Genomic DNA, 23,125 nt, shown 5'->3' on the forward strand with positions numbered 1-23,125 from the left:
CCATTATTGATACGAAGATGAATTAGATATCAACTGTTCTTGCAGAATCTTTATGATTTAGGAAGAAGCCCCAGTGGCAATGCAGGAAGAAGCTCTGCATCATGAAAGGAAGGTAGGGAAATAATGCAACCCGGAGATAGGGGAAAGAATTCCCAACTAGGCCACCAAGGAAACCCTCTTGAAAGAAGAGCTGCACAAAGTAGGCTTAAAGGCTAGAGTTAAGACCTGTGGAGATGGGGGAAGAGCATTTAAACCAAGTGATTATAGAAAAGGGAATGGACAAGGGATGACCAATGCCTTAAGTGGAATTCTAAATAGCTCCTACGTCTAGAATGCAGGATCAGTGAAATGGAGAAAAGACGAAGTTTATAGGTGAGTTGACATTGGACTGTATAGGACCTGGAAGGCCAGGCTAACCAATGTGGGTATTATCTACAGAAAATGTAAAGTCAGCTGGGTATATGACTCAGCAAAGAACTTGCTATGAACCTAAATCCAGGTTTTTAGCACTGACGTAAAAAGCCTGGTATAGCAGCATGTATCTGGACACCCAGCACCAGTGGCTGGGGTGGCAGGTGCACACCATTGTAGAAAAAAGTTCTTTTCCAACTTCCACACAGACACTATGGCATGCATCCCCACCTCACCCAGATAAATTTAGTTTTTAAAATATAAGCTGGAGAATGAGCAAAGAATGCACACCATGTTAGCTCCTGACATCTACATGCACAGCTGCATGTACATGTAGGCACATACTCATGAACCCGCATTCAACTCTCTCTTAGACACACACACACACACACACACACACACACAGAGAGAGAGAGAGAGAGAGAGAGAGAGAGAGAGAGAGAGAGAGAGAGAGAGAATGGAAAGTCAGAGAAGGTATGTGAGCAGATAACAATATGACTAATAAGACTGATGTTCCCCAACTCTTACAATCAAGACTGGAACTTTTCTCTTTCCTTCATGGCTCTCCCCACATAGGGAGGGTGCTCTTCACCAGTGGCTCTGTGCCAGCAGCTCCCTCCAAGGTCCCTGAGTAGAATCCTTACTAACCCACTTCAAAAAGTCCATATGTCCCCTTTAGAATACTCCTCAGTTTCATCCCTTTCCTGTCCAAACATTTTGAGGGATATCATGGTGATGTCATAAATGACTGGCACAATTTTCATCCAAAGATAGCTCAAGCTTTTCATAAACCGGTTTATAATTTGGGCTACTTATCCGTACTCCTGATGATAGCATTGCAATCACTCAACTGATCACCTGCTCCGATAGGAATGGCCATTCAGAATCTATCACCAGCAGCCTACAATTTCATAAAATCAGGTAACTTTCAGACATGCTAACAGAATTCCCAAGACTAGAGATAGAAGATCAAAAGTACATTTCAGGATTAGGAGATCTGTCACGCACACTGCCATAGAAAGGGAAGCAATGCCCCAGCCATGTCTTAAACAGTTTCCTAAAATACTACAAACCAAAGTGAATTCTCTGCAAACATATAGAGGCAATAAATCATACACACCCCAAACATGTCATTTATTGAAGGTTATTTGTTGTTTTCTGCCTCTGAACAGTTCAGCTGTGTTTAACCGATGTACATCACCATTTGACTTATTTATCCTGTGCAGAGGGGGGAAAAAAGAAAAATACAGAAGTGGGAATGGGGAGATGACGGACAAGCATGAGCAAGGAGAGAAGTCACTGAGGAAGATGCAGATGAAAGTAGAGATGTAGGAAGCAGGAGACAGGAGACCAGACACTGGCTCCACGTGGTTAAGGTGCAGAATGCCTGGTGCCGAGGTAGCAAATCACCAGACAAGTCACATGCACCAAGAGCTCACCAGGATGGGCAATTAAAAAAATGTAGGTGAAAATGGTGATGTTTCTGCCCCCAATCACCTCAGAGTTTAAACACAGAGCCTGGGGACCAAGCACATCCCAGTGAAGTGTGCAAAGGCTCTGGAAAACAGGGGGCGTTAGAAGCTGAGAACCCCACAAGGGGTAGAGGGGGTTCTTGAGAGTTGTGCTATTTGAGTTCCTTTCAGTGAGCCAAGGAACCTCTTTGGATGTCAACTTTAAAAGTGATTATATCTGGCTGCCTACCGCTAGCAATTGTTTTGAGATTAAATGAAATCATGGGTGAAAATCCGCTCTGCAAACTGAAAGTCCCACACTGAAGAATGACAAGGCTATTTCCTCGGTCCATTTGAGTAAAAGCTTGTGTTGTGGTTCTTAGATTGTGTGCTGGGTTACCGATGCCCTATGAGGGCGCTGAGACCGCTTGCCTTGCTCCTCCCTGTCCCTCAAGCGGCCCATGCCTTAGCACCATCAATCCCTGTTTCCTACTTGATGTTGGCACAGCACACTCCAAAATGTATAACCTGTAAAATAATATGAAACACTCACCAATGTCCAGTCGTCTTCACCCTTGGTGTTCCCAGGATGAGGGATCTGCACCCCAAGACTGCCTCTCTGCTGAAACTGAGAGCCCTGCCCTCCTTTTTCTCTCATCCTCGCCTCTTTTGCCTGTCTTCATCAATTCTTCTTTTCCTATTAGACATGCACCTGGTCTCTTAATGTCACTCAGAACCAAGTAAATTCCCAAATCTTCTGGGAGAGCCAGGTCAGGAGCAGTGGGAAAGGCAACTGTCTACACTGCAGCCCACCAACCCCAAAAGCTCTCTTAGAGCTTTATCTGATGCTAGGAGTCTCCCTTTCTCCTTTCTCCTTCCCCCGTTTCTTCCTTCCTCTCCCTCACCCTCTTTCTGGGCTACTCCGTCTTCTCTCTCTTTTCCCCTCACCGACTTACTTTCTTTTTCTTCCAATTAATCCTCTCACCCTAGTGCTTTCTCCTTTCTTCTCTGGAGAAGTCCACACCCCACTTTAGTCTTTTTTCAGTTCTGACCCACCCACCTGCTCTCTCTTAGCCCCACCTCTACCTTCTTATCCTCCCTACCCCCACCCAGACTGTGGCGCCTGTAGGGACCTTTGACAAACTTCTCACTGTACGCTGTCCCAGGAAGAGAAGCAACTCCGGTGTCTGCTCAGCAGCTGATGATCTCACTGGTTTTGCACGATTTGATTGGCCGCTCTAGGGCTCTGTGGCGGGAGATCTTGCAGTGGGACTTAGCTGGTTTCTTTGTCCCTCTGCTCTTTCCATTTGGTTAGGAGCTGTGAACCCCAGACACTACTGTGTTTCACAAGACAGCATAACAGCGATCTAGTCCTAAGAGAAGTGGTGACTATTGTCCGGGTAACAAGGTCTGGTTGCTTCAGAGCGAAGTACAGTTTCAGTGAGGCAGAGCCCTGGGAACCTAGTATGAAAACTTAGAATCTGAGCGCAGAGGGTAAGACTCTGGCAATGTGTAGTGCAACATCTAGCCCCAACTTCAGTCTTTCTTCAACCAGAAAGGTGTCTCACCTTATAACAAAGAGCATCAGATTTGAAAGCAGGCATTTCATTTCTAGTGTCTACTTAATTTGTGTGACTTTGGATAAGTCAATTCATTCTGCTTCCACCCGGCAAAACAGGAATGGTGATACCAGCACTTTTCCTAGGTCAAGGGAAGGAATCAAATGTGATCATATGCTCTAATGTGTTACTAGATAATGTGGTACAACAAAAAGAATCTTGGATAAGGGGTTTATAATGGGCTGTTTTGTTTTCAGTTTCCATTTTTCTGTAGTGAGTCCCTCTCAGTCTTTTGGGGACTTCTTTGTCCTCATCTGTGAAGTGGGAAAACTGGGCTGAATGGTCTCCAAGTTCTCTTTGCCTCTCACACTACGTGGTTGACAGATAAAACCGTTATCATCCTCCTTTAAACGGCCTGTCAGAGGAGAATCTTTCCCTTTTCCAGAACTCTTGCTAATGTCTCACTTTCTCTTAGGTATGTTGGTGAAGCCACTTTCCATAGGGGCCTAGCCCCTCCCACACCCCCACAATGGAAGGGTAGACACAAGCTATAGTAGTGTGCACAGGGTTCACCCCTGATGCAGGTTCTCTCCCCAGGCTACTGGCAGGAGCAGGATTTGGAGCTGGGAACTCTGGCTCCACTGGACGAGGCCCTCAGCTCCACAGTCTGGAGCAGCCCTGACATGCTGGCCAGTCAAGGTGAGAAACCAGGCCCTTCATCTCAGTGTTCTCCAGATGCCTCTCACCCATCCTCACATCATCTCCCAGTCGTGGTACCTCCACCCCATGTTCTCACGCCTCTCATCACCACACAGCTTCCTCCTTCCCATTTGACATTTAGTCCTCAGTTCCGCATCCACCACCACATTTCCATGCACCAACTCCCTCTCTCACTCTGGCACAGAGACCTCTGTAACCCTACACCTCTTTCCAAAAATAAGATGCCTGGGAGAAATGGATTACTCAAAAACAAAGAGGTCCTGGAAAGACATTGTCAAAGAGGAATTCTTCAAGTGAGACAAGGACAGAGGGATTTAGAGGTTGGAGATTGATATGTGTCTATTGCAAACGAAGGGCCTCAGTCACTTTCCATTGAGAAATTTTGAGAAAATTTCACTCTCAAATTTGCTTAGTGGCTACACAACAATCGCAAAATCCAATTATAGTCTTAATTCTCCTTTCAGAGGGTCACTTCAGGAAGAATTCCAATGACAACAGCTGCTTGTTGAGGACAGAACAGAGTTACAGTGTTGAGAACTGGTGGGCTGATCTTAGGAGTCTCTTCGCCTCTGTTGCCTTGCTGCCTGTGTCTAGGAGATGAGGGAATTGGATTCCTGGCCCCAGTGGCTCCCTCACTTCCAGCTTCTACAGTTCTAGGCAGTACTAAACATCAGGCTTCATACTCCAATTCGGAAACTACCAGTCCTTAACGGTGTATCTTGCTTGGCATAATTTTCAGCATGCCTTCCCTTCTGAGGGCCTTCTCTTGACTAGTATCACTCAGGGTATATTTCCTGGAAATGCAAGTCAGGTGACTAGAAAAGTCAGGTGGGATCAATCTGAGGTAAAGGGAGCATCTATTTTGTTTGTTGGTTAGTTTTTCGAGTCTGGGTTTCTCTGTTTAACAGTCCTAGCTGTCCTGGAACTAGCTCTTGTAGACCAGGCTGGCCTTGAACTCGCAGAGATCCACCTGTCTCTGCCTCCCAAGTGCTGGGATTAAAGACGTGCGCCACCACCGCTCAGGACATCTGTTTGTTTTTATAGTGCTCTGTAGAGGATGTGGTTCGCATGATTTCTGGTTTCCTACTGAGCAATGAATATTGCTGGTTGAGGAATTTGGTGACATAGAACAGACTTTTGGATGCTCCTGAAGCAGAGAAGGGAGGTGATTATTTTAGATTAGTTCTGAGGAGGTCACTGATGTTGGGTCACTAAAAGCAATTCTGAAGATGAGGGAATCAATATTAGGAATCAGAGTCCATGCTGTGAGAACTGAGCACAAGACCTGGTGGTGGAAACAGATGTCAGTATTGGAGAGGTTCACAGCTAGGCCTGAGGAGAAGGTTGATTTGGCATTAAACTGATCTATCCAAAAGATACCTGGATTTCTTCTTCCCTCTCCCTCTCTTCCTTCTTTCTTTCCTTTCCTCCATCCTTTTTCCACTCTCTCTTTCTGTGTGCATGTGTGTGTGAGTGTGTGTGTGTTTGTGTATATTATTTTTAATATAGAGTGTCCGCAGTCCAAATTAATCCCAAACTCAGTATGTAGCCAAGGATAACCTACAACCTCTGGCCATCTGTCTCTACTTCCTGAGTAATGGGTTAACATATGTGATCCATCACAATCAATCATTACAGTGCTGGGTATCCAGTTTAGGGCTTCCTGGATGCTAGGCAAGGACTCTTATCAACTGAGTCTGTGTTTTGTTTCATTTCTCTAAGGAGAGAAGAATTATAAAATATGTTTTCAGCACAATGAGTGGGAGAAACTTCAGTCTTTTACTCTTTAAATGATACAAGGGTGGTAACTTGGGTTTGAATTTGGGGAGACAGGAAGAGTTACCAGGAAAGAGAGCAAATAATTGGATGTGGTTGTGCATGCTTATAATCCCAGCACTTAGAAAGCAGGGGCAGAAGGACTTTGGTAAATTCAAGACTATCATGAATACATAGTAAATACCAGGCCAGCCAGGACTGTATAGTGAGACCTTGTCTCAACAGCAGCTACAATAATTAATAATAATAGTGAAAACTGATGATGAATTTGATGATTGGATTGAGAATATTATTGAAAATTTTTAAAGTACGCTAAAATGTTTCTGTTTTTAATTTCTGTTTGGTTTGTTTTGCTCTTTTTGTGTGGATGAAGGGATACACACTAAGATCTGGTTTAGATTTTTTTCCCCCATTTCGGTCTTAGATTAGTAGTCATAATTGCTTCTAATGGTTTTGCTCTTACAATAAGTGGTAACAAGAAGGCAGAACACAGGGTGGTAGATATGTATGTGTGTTCTCAACGATGGATGCTAGAACCATACCTAAAAGAATACATATGGAGTAGTATGTTTAGATCTGGGTGCCTTTATCCTTTTAGCATTTGTGACCCTGCCCGTTCATCCAACATTCAGCAAGGGGTGATGCTTTCTGTGTGTCCACAGTGAGAGAGAAGATCAGGTGTGTCTCCCCCTCGAGTGCCACAACCACCTCTCTATCCCTTCACTCATGAAGCCTCAAGCGTAGACAGAGAGCAGAGCCTTGGGGACAATAAATTAGCAGAGGCTGGCTGTGGCCCAGTCATGGGTAGACATCCTCGGGACTCTATGAAACTGACTCTGCTCTGCTCCTGCAGATAGCCAGCCCTGGACTTCTGATGAAACAGTGGTGGCTGGTGGCACCGTGGTGCTCAAGTGTCAAGTGAAAGACCATGAAGACTCGTCCCTACAGTGGTCTAATCCTGCCCAGCAGACGCTCTACTTTGGGGAGAAGAGAGGTAGTGTCTCCTGAGTGAGCTTTCTCCATGGGAATCATGGGCTAGGAGAGAGGGACAGCAGAGGCTAAGGCTATCTTTGTAGTCCAGAGGCTGAGAAGCACAAGGCAAGTTCTTTGAAAAAGCCATAAACTGTGGGCTCCTCTGTTGTTTGCAGAGAGAAACCAGCACTCTAGCTCTGATCTTAGCCATGCATAGTCTTATAGGTCTTATAGCCTCATAAGGTGCTGGAGCACCAAGCCCCAAAGAAGCACTGATATCAGGCAGCCCCAGGCTTTTCCTAAGTAATTACACAAAATATAGACTATAATATTGGTCTATTAAGCTACCATGTTGAGTGGCTCATGAAAATCACGGAATGATTCTGTCCTAATTCAAGATGGTTTTTTTGTTTGTTTGTTTTGGTTGGGGTTTTTGTTTATCATTTTCTTTTCTTTCGGTTTTGTCTCCCATCCCCATCATTCCTCCCCTCCCTTCAATGACGTTAGCACAGCAGTAGAAGATAAGCGTGCAAGGTCCTGGTAGAACCCTGACTCTCCATTCTGATTTCCCCAGCTCTTCGAGATAATCGGATTCAGCTGGTTAGATCTACTCCCCACGAGCTCAGTATCAGCATCAGCAATGTGGCGCTGGCAGACGAGGGCGAATATACCTGCTCCATCTTCACCATGCCTGTGCGAACTGCCAAGTCCCTTGTCACTGTGCTAGGTGAGGCTCCTCAACCCCTGTGTCTCTGCGGCACGCTGCTTTGCCAACAAATCTCCCTCAGTTGATCCCCCAAAGCCTCCCAGAACCATGCAGGCCTCCAATAATATCAGAAAAGGTCTGCACGCTCTCTTCTAAATACGAGAAAAGCAGAGTTCTGATCTGCTGTACTTACTATTTGTTCTGGAACAAATCTCTTTAAGCATAAACTTCACAATTTATAGCAGGGAATGGTCATTCTCCTTCACTCTGAAAATTCCATGTGGAGACACAAGATCTATATAAAATATCTTATTTTAATTTCCAAGAAAAGCTCTTCAGTTGTTTGAATGCAGTTATCTTCATCCTGGATTCTAATTCACATCTCCACTTCTCTGGGCCTTTTACTATGCATGGCCACCTAGCTGGACTCTGGGACATCCAGTCACTATCATGTTCAGGCACAGCATCACCACTCCTCCTAAACTATCATACCTCCTCACCTTAGTCTTCCCATCTTGTCCTCAAGAACTAGATCCAAGAGAGCACCTACCCTTTGTGCTTCTACCCATTGGTCTAAACCAAAGCAGAGCTCAGATATTCTGCCTCTTATAGCGGACATATCTACAGGGAGAACTGGAAGTGTGACTTCACGGTGCCTCTCCTTCCTATCCTGGCCATCCCCTCTCCATTGCAGGAATCCCACAGAAGCCCATAATCACTGGTTATAAGTCATCCCTGCGGGAAAAGGAGACAGCCACTCTAAACTGTCAGTCTTCTGGGAGCAAGCCTGCAGCCCAGCTCACCTGGAGGAAAGGTGACCAAGAACTCCACGGTGAGTAGCTCCTGCCACGGGGTTGCAGAAATGAGGTGGTGCAGGGAATGGGGTGGTGCAATATATGTGTATATGACACATAAGAAATAATGGAGATGAAGAAAGTGAAGGGCAGGGACATTGTGGATATGTGTGTGTCAGGATCTACATTCTCTTTACACATTCATATCCATTTCAAACATTTTCTGAGTCTGTCCAAGATAGAATCTGTGGGGCCCAGACAGTGTCTGGATGTTAAGATACAGTCTATTTGTATATACTGACAATGTATCTCCTGTGTGTGTGTGTGTGTGTGTGTGTGTGTGTGTGTTTCTGTCTGTCTGCCTTTTTCTGCATTCTAGGAGAACAAACACGAGTCCAGGAAGATGTTAATGGAAAAACCTTCACTGTGAGCAGCTCAGTGTCATTCCAGGTTACCCGGGAAGATGACGGAGCGAGCATCGTCTGCTCTGTGAACCATGAATCTCTAAAGGGAGCTGACAGAGTCACCTCTCAGCGCATTGAAGTTTTATGTATGTCATGGGCTCTGGGGTGGGAAGGACCAGGTGTGAGGTAGGGAGTAAGGAAAAGAAAAGCGTGCTGCTGGCTACACACGAGGCAATAGGCTTAGCAAAAGTAGCAAAGCCTCAGTAAAGCAGGCCCTATAGCAAACACGGAAGGCTTGGGGAGCTGAGGTCTTTGTCTCACTGAGTTGACTCTGCTTGTGCCGCGGGAGAGCAGCCACAGACAAAGCGTAAACAAATGAGTTGGGCTGCATTCCAATAAAACTTTATTTACTAAAGCTTGCAACTGGCAAGACTTGGCCCAGGGGCCAAGTTTACCAGCCCTTGGGCTACGCTGGTGAAATGGAGTGAGGCTGTAACTTAACGGTGGTAAGAGTACCAAACCCAGAGTCTCAGGCTGTAGTTTAGTCTGTACTCCACGCCACGCTGGTTCTGTGGTGTGAAGACAGCTCTCCTCCACTGATCGCGGTTGTTTCCCTCTGAAACGAGAGAGGTGAGCTGGGATATCCTTATGGCTTCTTCTCACTCTAACATTCTGTCATGCCAAGAGTTGTGGGTGGAAGCGAGGCACAATTCTCTCCGGTCTTGCAGCATTCCAAGGACTTCTACCTCTCAGTCACATCTCTATTTGGCCCTCTTCCACGCTTCTTCTTGGGATTGTGACTTAAGGTGGCCCAGGGCTCGCTGCTTCGCACTTTCTCCACACCTCTGCATCCTCTTCGTAGACTCTGTCTTTAGTGCCAGTAAAGAATGCCTGAAAAGCTGGCGTCTCTGCAGGTTTCTCCTCTGGGGAAATCTGGAAGCCTTTCAAAGGAGCTTTTCCATGTGGAAAAGAAAAGGAGGAATGGAAGTGTGGAAGTCAAGCATAGAGGCGTGTACAGCCATGCATTGCTTTCCCAATTTACCAAAAAGCTGGGGATTTTCAAAAATAGTGATAGCTTTTAATCTCCTTATGGAAGACACAAGCTGATTAATTTCGGTGCCATTTAATCAGTGGCTAGACCCTTTATTCAAACTTTAACATTCGTTAATTTTGGGCAGTACCATAGTCCATTTGGATGACATTCAATGGACAGGCCTCCTAGCGAGTATGGTTACTACGTACTAGCTCTATTGGCTTCACCAAAGCATTTAATATCTAGGTGAATCTGCCTTACTCCGCTGAATTATACTGAGAATAAATGGAATAATATATATGGAAGAACTCTATTAACTTCCAAGTTCTAACTTGCTATAAAGTATTTCTGTATTTACTAGTTCTAAGCGTGAGGTCTTGGGCCTTGGGCAGTTCTCTTGAACCCTGGTCCCCAGCCGTAACTGAAGAATATACTATTGGAGCCCCACAGAGTCCTCTCTTAGAAACCAGGCCATTTGGCAATTACTCTTCAGCCTGTGATCAGCAGTCAGTCAACAAATGCCCCACTCCAGGTGCTATGCTAGAGGCCTCTTCGGCTGTGAAGCCCCAGAATACCCATTTTCTCACCTGACCTGTCTCTCTTTGTCCTGTGTGATTAACGGACGCATGTTCATTAACTGCTTGTTAAGGTTGGCTCTCTCCTTAGGGATAGCACATCCTCTTTATCTGTGGTTCCAAACCAGCATCTGGTCACATTGTTCTAAGCCGCCATCTGGACCCAGCCTCCTAAGCAGCCTTTTGGCATCATTGACAGATGTCATTATTCTCTCACAGAGCCAGCCATATTGTCTCAGGCCTTTTTTTTTTTTTTCAGCCAAAATTTGACCCTCGCCCCTTGCTGTTTCTATACTCTCATTCCATGTTTGGGCTGACCGTTCAAAGGGATGCTTTGTGTTCAGGCATTGCTTTCACTTCAAGCTCCCTCACAGAGCAGACAGAGTTGAGAGGTTGTGGACTCAGTCAGTGTCAAGTTCACTTCCTTTGTTCCTTTAAAAATATGTATTAGATCCTGTCTAGGTGCCAGGCAGTTTGCTAGGCATGAATAAACCATGGGTTCTCCTCAGCTCTGCTAAGACATCCCATAGGCCCCCACCAAGGACAGACCTGCTGGAATGCCATCACTCAGAGGTTGAGGTACACCAGGTTGTTCTCGGTCTGTGGCCCTCATAGTCCATGTTCACAAGAGCCAGGAGGCAGAAGGACTTGTTCACAGCCTCTCACACTTCTGAGACTTCAGGAGAATCTATAACATGTAACTAGGCGATTCCCACAGGTTTAGGGATCTCCTATGCAGAGTGAGGAGCTTGGCGCTGCTATCCTGTGCTTCTCCACAGACACGCCGACAGCCTTGATTAGACCAGAGCCTGCGCATCCCCGGGAAGGCCAGAAGCTGTTGCTACACTGTGAGGGGCGTGGCAATCCAGTGTAAGAAGAGCAGTCCGTGGTCTCTGATACCCCTCTTCTCTCTCTGATAACCCCCATCCCCTGGGTACCTGCTGAGGCATAACAATGGTCCCCTAGCTGTACAATAGGGCTTCTCCTTTATTTCTACAGCAGAAGTGAGGTTGGAGCGCTCCCTTGCTCAGCTCCTTCTGTTCCCCTAAGGAACAAAGTCACAGTAAAATATGGTTCAAAACATCTCTGCCTTTTCTAAATTATACCCAAGACACCTCCACCAACACCTACCCTTAAACTTCACTATGCAGTTTCTGATTTCCCTGCTACCAGGTTGTTTTTAATTATTCCAGCCCTTTCTTCCAGGCCATCCTGAGTACTTCCCATCTTTCTATCTCAACAGTCCCCAGCAGTACCTGTGGGTAAAGGAAGGCAGCGAGCCACCCCTGAAGATGACCCAAGAGAGGGCTCTCATCTTCCCCTTCCTGAACAAGAGCGACAGTGGCACCTACGGCTGCACAGCCACCAGCAACATGGGCAGCTACACAGCCTATTTCACCCTCAACGTCAATGGTGAGTCACTTCAGCTTCTCTCCTCCAACATCTCCCTTCGTTGACCATCTCTTGCGCTCCGGATGGCAACCGCATCCCCTTGAGTGGCAGTAGGGTGGATGAAAAATGCCCGCTACCAGAAGGCACTGCCCTTAGGCCCCAGGGATGTGTAACAATGGTAAGCCTTATTGTTTCTTAATGTAACCATAAGAAAGATGGGCTCCCACCGTCTCTCTCTGCAGGCAGTGGCTCCTCTGAAACCGTCTTTACCACCTAACGGGGAGAATGCCATTTTCATTTAGAGGCCCCTCCTGACGGCAGGTGTGCTTACTTAAGAGCTCCTCCTCCTAGGACTAGCTACAGCATATGCGTCACTGCCACCTGTTTCCTTCCCGAGGACCCTGTGTGCATTAGAGTTTGGCAAAGAACAAAAGGAACAAGCATGCGCTATGCTGAGAGATGGCCCGAGTCTCTTCTCTGGTGCTTCACCTTCCTAAGGGACAAGAGATGGCTTCTTTCTGAAGTGCTTCTCAAAAATTGGAGCCACCAGGTGCCTAGAATGTTGGGTTGCTCAGTCGAGTCCCTGCCAGTTGGAGCCAAACAAAAACAGGTGTGGGAGCTCACATTTGTAATCCCGGTGCTGGGGCGGCAGAGACGGCCTATCGTACTTGATGAGCTCTCTGCTAGTGAGAGATGACCACAATGACCCTGTCCCAAAGAATCAGGTGGATGGTATTCCTCTGACCTCTACAGTTAGTGCACAGACATACAGTGTACATTAGCACACACATGCACATTCACAGACATGTGCGCGCGCACACACACAAACACACACACACTATATTTAAACCAAGCTTCAAGGGAAGTGACAAGCTAGGAAAGCTGTCACTTTGTGGCTTTAGAGGGAGCTGGTAAGGAATTTTTTTTTCTTCTTTGAAAGACATCAATGCCATTGATGTCCTTCCAGAAAGTCTTCAAATCTTTCTACAGAATAGAGGAAGTGCTGAAGAAACTTCAGGGTCTTTCCTCATTTGAAATGCTCAGTGAGGCAGGGATGCTTAACACCCAGGTTCTCAGGCATGAGAAAGAGGGTTAAGTGCTTGAGACCAGAATGTCTACTTCTTGATTCAACCTTTCACCCTATGGGGAGCCGCTCGGCACAACAGGGCTAGTATAAGATTCTGAGAGCTACAACAAGGCTCTGAGATCTCGACTCATCCCCTGGATCTTTCCAGACCATTTCTGGTGGCTACCGGCAGTGAAAGAAAATTAATATGCCCTGCAGTTGGTATCTTGTTGATCCTTCTGCCCTGGGATAAAAAGCTAAGCAGGAGTAGGTTAGTGTTTGCTACCAGTGCTGACGCCTGGTGGTGAAAGGAGTTACTGCAACCTCTTCAGGAATCTTCCTGAGTGAAGACCTCCCAGAAATGAAAAGCAAGGTGCATTATACCTGCAGACAGAGGGTGGTTGCTAACAACCCCAGAAGTCATTTTGACAGCGGAAGACTGTGAGTCTTTTTTTTCAAGAACTTTTTTGCTTCTCTATCTTCCGGAGTAAATATCCAGGATTGATTTTTCCCAGTGGATTGCATCTCATGTTTCTTCAGTCATCTTGCCCTGCAACATGTCAACACCCCTGTCCCATCATGGAACTCCTGGTCCATCCTCCATCTCCCTCCCAAGCAGAACATTAAAAAGAGAAGTACATATGTTTTCTTTTCAAATAAGGCATTGGAAGTCAAGGAACTAAAAAGCTGGCCCAGTCAAGCCTGGGGAAACATGAGGTAGGGAAGAAAAAAAAGTCTAGGAGTCAATGAGGCTGCAAGACTCAAGCGGGATTCAAGGAATAACAGGAGCTCTCCCATGGGTGGGGGAGTTATAGCTGCGGCTAACGTAATCGTGGAGATGTCAGAACTGTCCTGGGTTTGTGCACTTATCCACAGACATTTGGCCTTCTGACCAAGGTTAAGGATTTTATTGACACTCTTGGTCCAGGTTGTACTACGAGATCAGTCCACACCTATTATGGATGGCGAATTTTGTGTAGTGAGTGGAAGAACACCAACACCACAGGAGAAAGCAAACCAGTCTTGTGCACAAACTTTTGGATGATGTCAGAGTAGAGATGAAATATTAGGCCTCTTTCCTTGGATGGGTCAGAAGATTGGGTTTTATTGAATAAGTCGTCTTCCTTGCCAAGAAGGAATTACTGAAGAAAAAGACCAGATATGTTTAAGAGCATGTGGGTTGGGGAGCTTAAAGAAGAAAGAATGAAATCCCTGGGAGCAGAGATACTAAATGCTATGGGATAAGGCAGTTGTCTAGGTCACAGCCCAGGCTGGAATAAAGATTCCAGGGTAGAGTTGAGGTCCTGGGCTCATCCTAAAGAAGGAAGATGAGTTTCTAATTCACATCAGACTATATTACCTTGCTCTCTAGGGAAACTTACAAGTTTTATACAGGGTGGAACAGTCCAGCATTTTCTTTGCAAGGTGCTTTCCAACTCTTAATCTTGGCTCCATCAGTTTTCACTGTTTCTTCCCCATCTGCTGATCTTAAGACTAGCAGAGTGGCAAAGAAGCCCCTAAAGGGACTAGGGCAGAAAAGCAGACAGGATGTGAGGAGACATGAGAGATAGTTAAGGATCAAAAAAACACAGATGTCTCTCTCTCTCTCTCTCTCTCTCTCTCTCTGTGTGTGTGTGTGTGTGTGTGTGTGTGTGTGTGTGAGAGAGAGAGAGAGAGAGAGAGAGAGAGAGAGAGAGAGAAGAGAGAGACAGAGGTGGACAATAGACTGGGGGGTGGAGAAAAGGGAGGAAGGGGAGAATTTTGATATTGCTCACAGCCATTAAAGTAATTATCTCTGATTAAGGTCAAGCTTTGATGCCAAGAAAGCAACGTGGATAGTGGAGTGAGAGCTGGTTTGTTTATTGCCTGATGAATACATCATTTTTTCTTTTAAGAATCACTACATTGCCAGCGTGGTGATACTCACCTGAGCACAGACTAAGGCATGGTCCCTGTGCTTGCATACACCTCCTGGATTCCCCTGAAGTCGATGTCTCTTCTGTGATATTATCTAGGGCCAAATCAGCATGGGAGCTGAAGGTCCTCACCGTCCCAGTTCTAACTCTATGCCTCTTCTCCCTGCAGACCCCAGTCCAGTGCCCTCATCCTCCAGTACCTACCACGCCATCATCGGAGGGATTGTGGCTTTCATTGTCTTCCTGCTGCTCATTCTGCTTATCTTCCTTGGACACTATCTGATCAGGCACAAAGGTCAGAGGCATTGATCAGGAGGACGTGGGTGGGTGGGGAGACCAGTCAGGAAAGGACAGACAGTAAGAGGCAGGTCCCTGTAGACTCCTTAGGGTGTCTGAAAAAGAAATACAGCCAACCCATGCAATGCCAATGCTGTGATCACTGAGCAGCAGCAACCCCACAGTCAAGCCTGGCACCTGGTAAACATCCAAGTACAATCAGACCTGCCCACTTAGTCAGCTGCTCCTTGCTGCTCTGCATTTGATCTGGCTCCTTCCTTCTTGCCTTTGCCTTCTTTGCCATCTCTTTGGCTTCCTTTTCTTTCTTTGATCTCCTTCTTCTTCATCCTCACACATACCTTTTTTTTTTCTCTATCTGTTCCACTTTCCCTTCTATTTTGTTACGACGTGCAGCCAGTAGCCTAACTGCCTAGACTGGTCGTGCCTAAGTCCTATCTCCACTACATGTGCACGCGTGTGCGCCTACACACACACACACACACACACACACACACACACACCCCTCTTTTATTTCTTGCCTACATTATAGATGAGATTTTAGTTAAGGGTAGGATTCATTATTCATGGGGGTGTGGTCAGGTGAGGGATGTTGGCAGTGAAATGCAGATTAAGAGAAGGCTGGGTGGAAGAAAGCTCCAGGCAAGAGAAAGACGAGATGAGCGCTATGTGAGTGGGTGGGTAGGGACGTGGGCAGGGTGGACTTCAAAGGCAGAGACACTTCTGCAAAGAGGAGCTTCTGTCTCCACACAGGAACCTACCTGACACACGAAGCGAAGGGCTCCGACGATGCTCCAGATGCAGATACGGCCATCATCAACGCAGAAGGCGGGCAGTCAGGCGGGGATGACAAGAAGGAGTACTTCATCTAGGAGCACCCACTCACCTCCTGTGCCCCACAGGGGCCCCATGGGGACTGCTGGGCTGTTACCAACCTGAACTTGTACAGAGCGACCCCAGGGCCGCCCCTCCCGCTTGCTCCCCAGCCCACCCAGCCCCCTGTACAGAATGTCTGCTTTGGGTGCGGTTTTGTACTCGGTTTGGAATGGGGGGGAGGAGGGCGGGGGGGAGGGGTGGGTTGCCCTCAGCCCTTTCCGTGGCTTCTCTGCGTTTGGGTTATTATTATTTTTGTAACAATCCCAAATCAAATCCGTCTCCAAGACTGGAGAGGCAGGGGCCATGGGGGTGAGGAGAGCAGCGCATGTGCAGTGCGCAGAGAAGGAATTTGGAGGGATGAGAAACGAATGCGGAGCAGGGCTGGTTTGCAGGTGGGGGCTCAAGATAGCCCTCCTTCCATTTTCACGGCAGACCAGCTTCCCAGGTGTCTCCGAGGAGCCTGGGAATGGAAGCAGGGGGTGGGGGCGGCTCTACCTCTGCCAGCCATGTATTGTGAGCTACAGAGAGGGAGACGGGCGTCAAGCCGATATCCCTCTTGCATTACGTAAGAAAGGAATGAGTAGGAAAGTCCTCAAGAAGATGTGAACTGAAGATGGCGTGCAGCCACACAGGGATCCAGGGCTTCAACATGTCCCTCCCAGAGAGAACAGATTTTCAGAGAGAGGATGGAGAAAGTGGCCCTGTCCATCCACTGCCCCCACACGATGAATGAAGCTAGGCTCTTTTCACAGAATTGGCCCTTGGTGGACAGCAGAGCTCAGCTTTCTCTCCTAGCAGTTGTGAAAGAGGCACAGCTTCTGGGCCTGGACAGCGTCTGCTTCCCCCACCTCGCACGGGGCCCCTCACTCTTACCCAAGACCCTGGACTGTTGCACGGCAACCGCTCCTCTCATGGCATTGCTCAGCAACTACTCCTCCCGCCTGTGTCACCCTGTGCCCTCTCCTGTTCCCTGTGCCCGCCCTCGGCCCCTCCTCCCTCAGCAGCCAGGCAGACATGACAACAAAATTACTAAAAGGAGCTTCATTGCAGTGAGCTGTTTCCTGCCCAAACCGAGGGAATAATGTGAACTTTGTGCATGTGTGTGTGTGTGTGTCTGTTTCTGTGTGTAAGTGTGTGTAAGTGTGCATGAATGTGTGTACATGTGTGTTTGTGTGAGCAAGAAGTAAAGGGATTGAAGAGGACCAGGGATCTTGGGTGGGCACCAGGGCATGGATCACGTAAGGCATGAGGTGGGCTTTGGGAGTGAATGGTTCCTAGTCAGGGTTTGTACCTCATCTAGGAGGGCTGCTCCATCCTAGTCATTTCCAAACCATTCTTGATGCCTATCTGAGAGGGGGGGGGAGTCCCAAGATGTGGTTTGCCCAGCTGTGCGTTTTGTCCCTCTGTGAAACACCACACATTCACCACCCTTCCCTGGACCTCCCATCTCTGAGCCATGGAGCCAGGGCCACAGCCTCTGCTATGCACCCCTCAAGTCTCTCCTTGGCACTGACTCTAGATTCCCATCCTCTGTACCCAGGGACTAGAGGACTGGGTCCCCATCTCAGCTTTTGGTTTACGGTCTTCCTTCTATGACCACGCTGGTTGCTGTGGAGTTGAGATCGCTCACCCTCTCCATCCTGATTGGTCTGTCCCTCAGACTCAGGATGCACTTGGCATCACTCTCCCCCTCCTCCAGCATGTCCTCCCTGCTCTGACAACAGGTGTGCAAACCGGGGCAGCTGCCATCCAGCAGGCCTGCCTATTCCTTCAGTTCAGGTAATACTTTCGTGAATCTTCCAGCCCCTGGTTAGGGTCCTGGGCACCCCAGGCATCCCCTCACTTAAGCCAGGGATTCTCCTCTTATAGCAGCAAGGGAGCCCTGGGCCCCAGACCTGTCCAGGCTCCTCATCTCCCAGCACCCGCTTTTGGGAAAACGACTTCTCCTCTTCGAGCTGAACCACTTTGTCCATATTACACAGAAGCCATATTTGTACGGGGCGGGCGGGGGGGAGAGGGGCCGTTGTGCTGTGTGTGTCTGTCTGTGGGTGGGGGTGGGGGAAGGGAGCAGGAAGGGGATCGTGTATCTTTATAATCTTTCTAACTCTCCTGTGCTAATCTCAGAGGGACCACCCTCAATATATCTGGATTATCCGTGTGGTCGGGTTGCTTCCTTTCTGCTGTTCTCACTGCTGGCTGGGCTGCATGTAACTGAGGGCTGTCCTCATGTCCCAGGCACCTGGCACTGCTTCCTTGCCGTGCCACCCTCCGGAATGTCTGTGTGTGGAGTCAGGGGAGAGAGTGTCTGAGTCATTTGCTTTCCAGAGAACATTTGGTTTTGAGGCATGTCATCTGACTGCTATCCTGTTACCCTCTGCCCAGCAATGCTGGCCAACACCATGATGGAGGTGACGACCCCACTCACACCCTCCAGGAAGGAGAGCTTCACCTGTTTTTGTCAAACCACCTTCCTGTCTCCCTCCTGTTAAGCCTGAAACTTGACCTGGGTACTCAGCCTTTTGCACCTCAGTCTGAGGGGGTTAATGGAAATCCACCTACTGAACATGGATTCTGTATTTCTCCTGGCCAGAGAAATTCTATGTCCCATCAAAAACTCCACTCATTGCAAAGGCGGCAAGCCAATGAAGCAGTCTCATAGTCTGTACGTCTCACATCAAAATGAATAGAGATTACCCAGTGGGCTATACTCTCACATCAAAGTAAGCTGTCCCATGGTCCCCCAGAGGCTATTTTGATGTGTCAGACACCATGTGTTCTGCTTGGTGTGAGAGACCCATTCGTTGAGTCCATAGGTGGTAAGGCAAATGCCCAATTGCTCCCTGAAGGAAAGTCATTACATGGACTTGACAGACCTCCAATCTTCTGTCCCTCTTAGACTGAAGCACCCACACCTCTAGATAGCGAGGCATACACCCAGGCACCACCTAGCAGCTGGCACTCAGATGGGGGCACACTGATACTGAACCCAGGGACACAGATAAATAGGTGTATTCCCTGGCTCATTCCACCACACACAAAAGACATCCACTTAACTGCATGTTCTCAGTCTGGGTGGAGCCAACAGCCAATGCCATTAGCACACCTTCCCCACAAACGGGAACTTTTGAACTCTTTCCTTGGATCTGATTCAAAGGAGTAGAGAACAGAGAGAGTCATCAGATGCCTGGTCACTCCAACTTCCCAGCTCCCCTCTCTTATCTCTGCTTCATATGTCACCCCTGGCCCCTCATCCTTCCTTATTCCTGAAGGATCCTCCCTTGCTGGAAAGTTCACAAGGCTTCTTCCTTGCCACCTTTGGGAAAATTCCCCCTTTGTGGCTCTCACTGTGTTATTTTCTCGAGGCCATTCTACCAGTCAAATCTGACTTCAAAACAGGAAGCCCCCGGACAGCCCCCTGTGTTGGCCTAAAGTTTAAGTAGGCAGTAGGCGTTGGGTAGTTTCCTGAGTGTGACCCACACACACATCCAGGCTCTGCCCAGAAGCTGAGAGCGTTCATTAGCCCTGGGCACTTATCTCGGAGTCACAGCTGCTGACAGAGAGGCCTCCTTGTTCCTTACTCTGCCTGCCCCGAGCCTGCTGTGCCATGGGGAACTGTCTGCACCCGGTGAGTGTGGGGGCCGTGCTCCAGAACCCTTGTCTCTGTCTTCTCAGGATTTTATACCCTTTCTTTTTTTTCCCTTACCATCTCCCTGTGCTTCTTTGTTCTGTTTCAAAAATCATTTCTCTGTCCTTCCCTCAGCCTCCTGTCCATGTTTGCTCTTCCTCCTCCACCTTATAGCCAGTCCCATGCTGGTGTCTCCTCTTTTCTCTCTGTCCTTCTGCTTCTCCAAATCTCCACATAGCTCTACCCAAGCTTCTTTGTGGCTCTGACCCTGCAGGTCCCTCAGCTTCCGCTCTCACCATGCCCGCTGTACCCACCTCCTGGAGGCAGATCCCTTGTTCTCCAAACCCAAGTCTACTCTAGCCTCTTCATTGTTGCGTTAGATCTCCCCTCCGCCCCCGACTGACTGTCCTTTCTGGGTGTACCCTGTAGGTGGAAACCTCCTTTCCAATAGACAAGACGGGAACTCAGTATACTTTGGATTTGTCGAATTATGCATATGAAGAAAACAACACCTATGACTCAACTGACAGCTACGATAACTACAGCATTGAAGCAGCTGCCCCCTGCCACTCCTGTAATCTCCTTGATAATTCTTCACTGCCCTTCTTCATCCTCACCAGTTTCCTGGGCTTGCTGGCAAGTGGTGCCGTCCTGTTCGTGATTCTCAAACCACTCTCCCACTGGCGGATCTGCCCCAGCTGGCCTATTCTGGCACAGCTGGCAATAGGCAGTGCCCTCTTCAGCACTGCGGTGCCTGTCCTGGCACCAGGGTTAAACCATTCCCATAGCACAGTCCTGTGTTTTCTGGGCTACTGGGTCTGGTATACTTCCGCTTTTGCCCAGGCTCTGCTGATAGGGTGCTATGCCTGCCTGAACCCCAGACTGAGTATAGGTCAAATCCATGGCCTCACCTTGGGACTCACTGTGGGACTTTGGGGAGCAGCTGCCCTGTTAGGGCTGCCAGTCACCATGGCCAGTGATGTCTACAATGGCGTCTGCACCCTCGCACCCGTCAGGGCCCTGGAAGCCTTGAAGTTCACGCATTCTGCAATCTGCTTTACCATTTTTACTGTGTTACCACTGGCTCTTTTGGCAGCCAAGGGGCTGAAGAAGGCATTGAGCAAGGAGCCAGGCCCCTGGGTTAGTGTCCTATGGGTCTGGTTCATTTTCTGGTGGCCTCATGGGATGGTTCTTATATTTGATGCTTTGGTGAGATCCAAAATCGTGCTTTTGGAAACCTGTCTCTACCAGAAGATTCTAGATGTCATGCTGAACCTGGCAGAAGCCCTGGCTGTCTTGCACTGTGTGGCTACACCCCTGCTCGTGGCCCTATTCTGCTACCAGACCACCCGTAGATCCTTGCCTTCTCTGTCCCTCCCTACAAGACAGTCTTCTCTTGTGGATGCCCTCTCAGGCAAATCCTAGTTCTTTCCCCACATGTCAACCTAAATTAAAGTCTATACTGCCTTTATGAAGCGGGTGCTTTCTTATTTCATCTGGAACTAAAGAGGAGAAAGAGCATGGAGAGAAAGGAGGGCAGTGCATGCCTGGCTTTCCTGTTTTCTAGAGTTGCTATGGAAGAAAGAGAACGGTGGATAAACATCCCCAGGGAATACAGATGTTCTCTTGAGGTGAGTGAAAACTGTCTTCTTATGCGGACAGGAAAAAGAAACAACAACGTAAGTGGAGAAATGACCTCTCCAAACAAGAAGACAAGGCTTCACGAGCAAGAGAAAGAGAAGCCATTTCAGAAAATACATGGCCTAGGTATAGAAGCAAAGGGCGGGGGTTCAGAGGTGAGTGGCAGAGAGCAAAGCTCAAAGCGGTAGTGCTGCTCTCCTGTCTGACCCCTCCAGGTAATCCTTACTTGTTTGTCCTCTCTGACTTTGCTTGGAGGTCGGAGTGGTGGTTGGAAGTGAAAGAAGCAAGCTCAGGGACACTGGGGAGCAGCTACCCTGTTAGGGCTATCAGTCACTTGGCCAATGCTGTTACTGTGGCCTAGACTAGGGCATATACCTAGGGAGGATATAATGTTGCTAATTCTTCATCATGACCTGATTCCCCCCATCTTTCCACCTCTCTCTCTCTCTCTCTCTCTCTCTCTCTCTCTCTCTCTCTCTCCCTCCCCCTTCCTCCCTCCCCCTCTCCTTCTCTCTGCATGCACATATGCACACTTGAAGGTTTTTTCCCCCATTACCATGACCTTGGCTCCTCTGTATGCTTGTCTCTCTCCATATGAGAATGCATGTGCGCTTGGGGGAATGTGAGTTTGTGTGTGTGTGTGTGTGTGTTCTTGCAGGTTTATTCTTCATCATGACCCTTATTGCTCCTTCCCCCTCCCTCTCTCTGTGAGTGTGCCTACACATCTGTCTCTCAATCTGTTAGGGCCTGTAGTATCCATGTTATAATGGATGCATGCACTCAGTGAAACGTGTCTATGCATGAGCCTACATCTCAGTCAGTATCTGCATCTGCAGTACACATACCATGCCCGTGTGTGTGTGCACAGACCTCTTACTGAGCCCCTTCCTGACTTAGTTCTGTGCCGCACCTATTCAGGGTGTGAGGGCAGAAATCCTTACTCGGTAATTCCCTCCCCTTGCTGTTTATGTGCAGCACGTTTGTGTGTGGTGTGGCATGAAAGAGATCATGAAGGTGGAAATGGTGAAACAACTGGAAGGGAGACACCCTGCTCCAAGCCATCGTGTGACACAAACGCCCACGTTTCCCTCTCAAAGCCCAGCTCTCAAAGGAAGCCTTTACCTCACACCAGTGTTTTTCTCCTCCTCTTGCCTATCCAGTTTTCTAGAACATCTGTCCCCCATACTTGCCTGCTTCTCTGTCTGTTTCCTGTGACTTGAGAGGGTTGTTTTCATGCCCTGCTCAGAGAATCTTGGGTAGTGTTTAGGAGGACAGCAAGCAAGACCCTCTTCCTATGGAGCACTCCTGCCAGCAACAATCTCACCCTCTTCCTGGAAAGCCCACAGATTTCTCCCTGCAACCGACCTCCAGTCCACCCAGGAAAACTTGAGCGAATACTTCAAATCAATCTGAATCTACTTCCAGTCTCTATACTTTCAAAGATGTTCTTTACTGTCTTCTTTCCTAACATATCTATGCATGATGTTCTGGGTTTTAAGATTGAGAGGAAACTGTAGGAGAGGGACAGGGATGACTTAAAACATCCTGGGCTGGAGGGTGCATAAGGATCAGGGAATTTTCCTGGGTGGGTGCCTTGACAAAGACTCTAAATCTCCCTCCTCTGGTCTCTTAGCAACCACCAGGTTTAGCTCCTGATTGGTGCCTCATAAATTGAAAGGCGGGACTATGAGACCATTGAGACGCGGGAGACATTCTGAAACATAAAGAAAGGAAAAGAAAATGAGGAAAAGGGAAATAATTTACAAGCCTAAATTATGCTCAGGTCTCTAACCATAGTGATGGTGAATGTGTCCTGGTGTTTTCATTTTCTATTTCCTTTCTAGTTGCCTTTTACACACACACACACACACACACACACACACACACACGAGAGAGAGAGAGAGAGAGAGAGAG

The 23,125-nt window shown here is 47.9% G+C and overlaps 2 protein-coding genes and 1 long non-coding RNA gene across 4 annotated transcripts in view; 2 read left to right on the plus strand and 1 right to left on the minus strand.

The window, feature by feature from the left end:
- Positions 1-16,994, plus strand: part of Cadm3 (cell adhesion molecule 3) — a 31,029-nt gene extending 14,035 nt beyond the window's left edge. Inside the window, exons 2-10 of one of the 2 annotated variants that reach the window (XM_048448849.3) lie at positions 4,019-4,120; positions 6,771-6,911; positions 7,464-7,616; positions 8,290-8,427; positions 8,769-8,939; positions 11,181-11,271; positions 11,645-11,814; positions 14,945-15,070; positions 15,823-16,994. In XM_048448849.3, coding sequence (XP_048304806.3) covers positions 4,019-4,120; positions 6,771-6,911; positions 7,464-7,616; positions 8,290-8,427; positions 8,769-8,939; positions 11,181-11,271; positions 11,645-11,814; positions 14,945-15,070; positions 15,823-15,941 — 1,211 coding nt within the window. In that variant the 3' untranslated portion in view covers positions 15,942-16,994. The remainder of the gene's footprint in view (positions 1-4,018; positions 4,121-6,770; positions 6,912-7,463; positions 7,617-8,289; positions 8,428-8,768; positions 8,940-11,180; positions 11,272-11,644; positions 11,815-14,944; positions 15,071-15,822) is intronic. The other variant, XM_048448851.3, reaches the window with a different exon arrangement.
- On the minus strand, positions 11,181-14,950 carry LOC125409705 (uncharacterized). Its single transcript, XR_007234872.3, has 3 exons — positions 14,787-14,950; positions 14,242-14,385; positions 11,181-13,409 (listed from the first exon to the last, which is right to left on the minus strand). It is a non-coding gene; the product is annotated as an uncharacterized LOC125409705 (long non-coding RNA).
- Positions 16,995-18,004: 1,010 nt separating the features above from the next.
- On the plus strand, positions 18,005-21,041 carry Ackr1 (atypical chemokine receptor 1 (Duffy blood group)). Its single transcript, XM_048448852.3, has 2 exons — positions 18,005-19,570; positions 20,000-21,041. Exons 1-2 carry the CDS (start codon positions 19,550-19,552, stop codon positions 20,993-20,995), a joined length of 1,017 nt encoding a protein of 338 aa, XP_048304809.1. The 5' UTR covers positions 18,005-19,549; the 3' UTR covers positions 20,996-21,041.
- The last annotated feature ends 2,084 nt before the right edge of the window (positions 21,042-23,125 follow it).

Source organism: Myodes glareolus, chromosome 5 (assembly GCF_982192425.1).
Source record: "Myodes glareolus chromosome 5, mMyoGla1.1, whole genome shotgun sequence".
Taxonomy (NCBI): Eukaryota; Metazoa; Chordata; class Mammalia; order Rodentia; family Cricetidae; genus Myodes; species Myodes glareolus.

What these genes read in the sequence shown, in the direction of transcription:
- Ackr1 (XM_048448852.3), top strand. Translation starts at nt 19,550, where the DNA reads ATGGGGAACTGTCTGCACCCG. An exon ending in TGGGGAACTGTCTGCACCCG is followed by an intron (nt 19,571 to 19,999) that starts GTGAGTGTGGGG and finishes TGTACCCTGTAG; the next exon opens with GTGGAAACCTCCTTTCCAAT.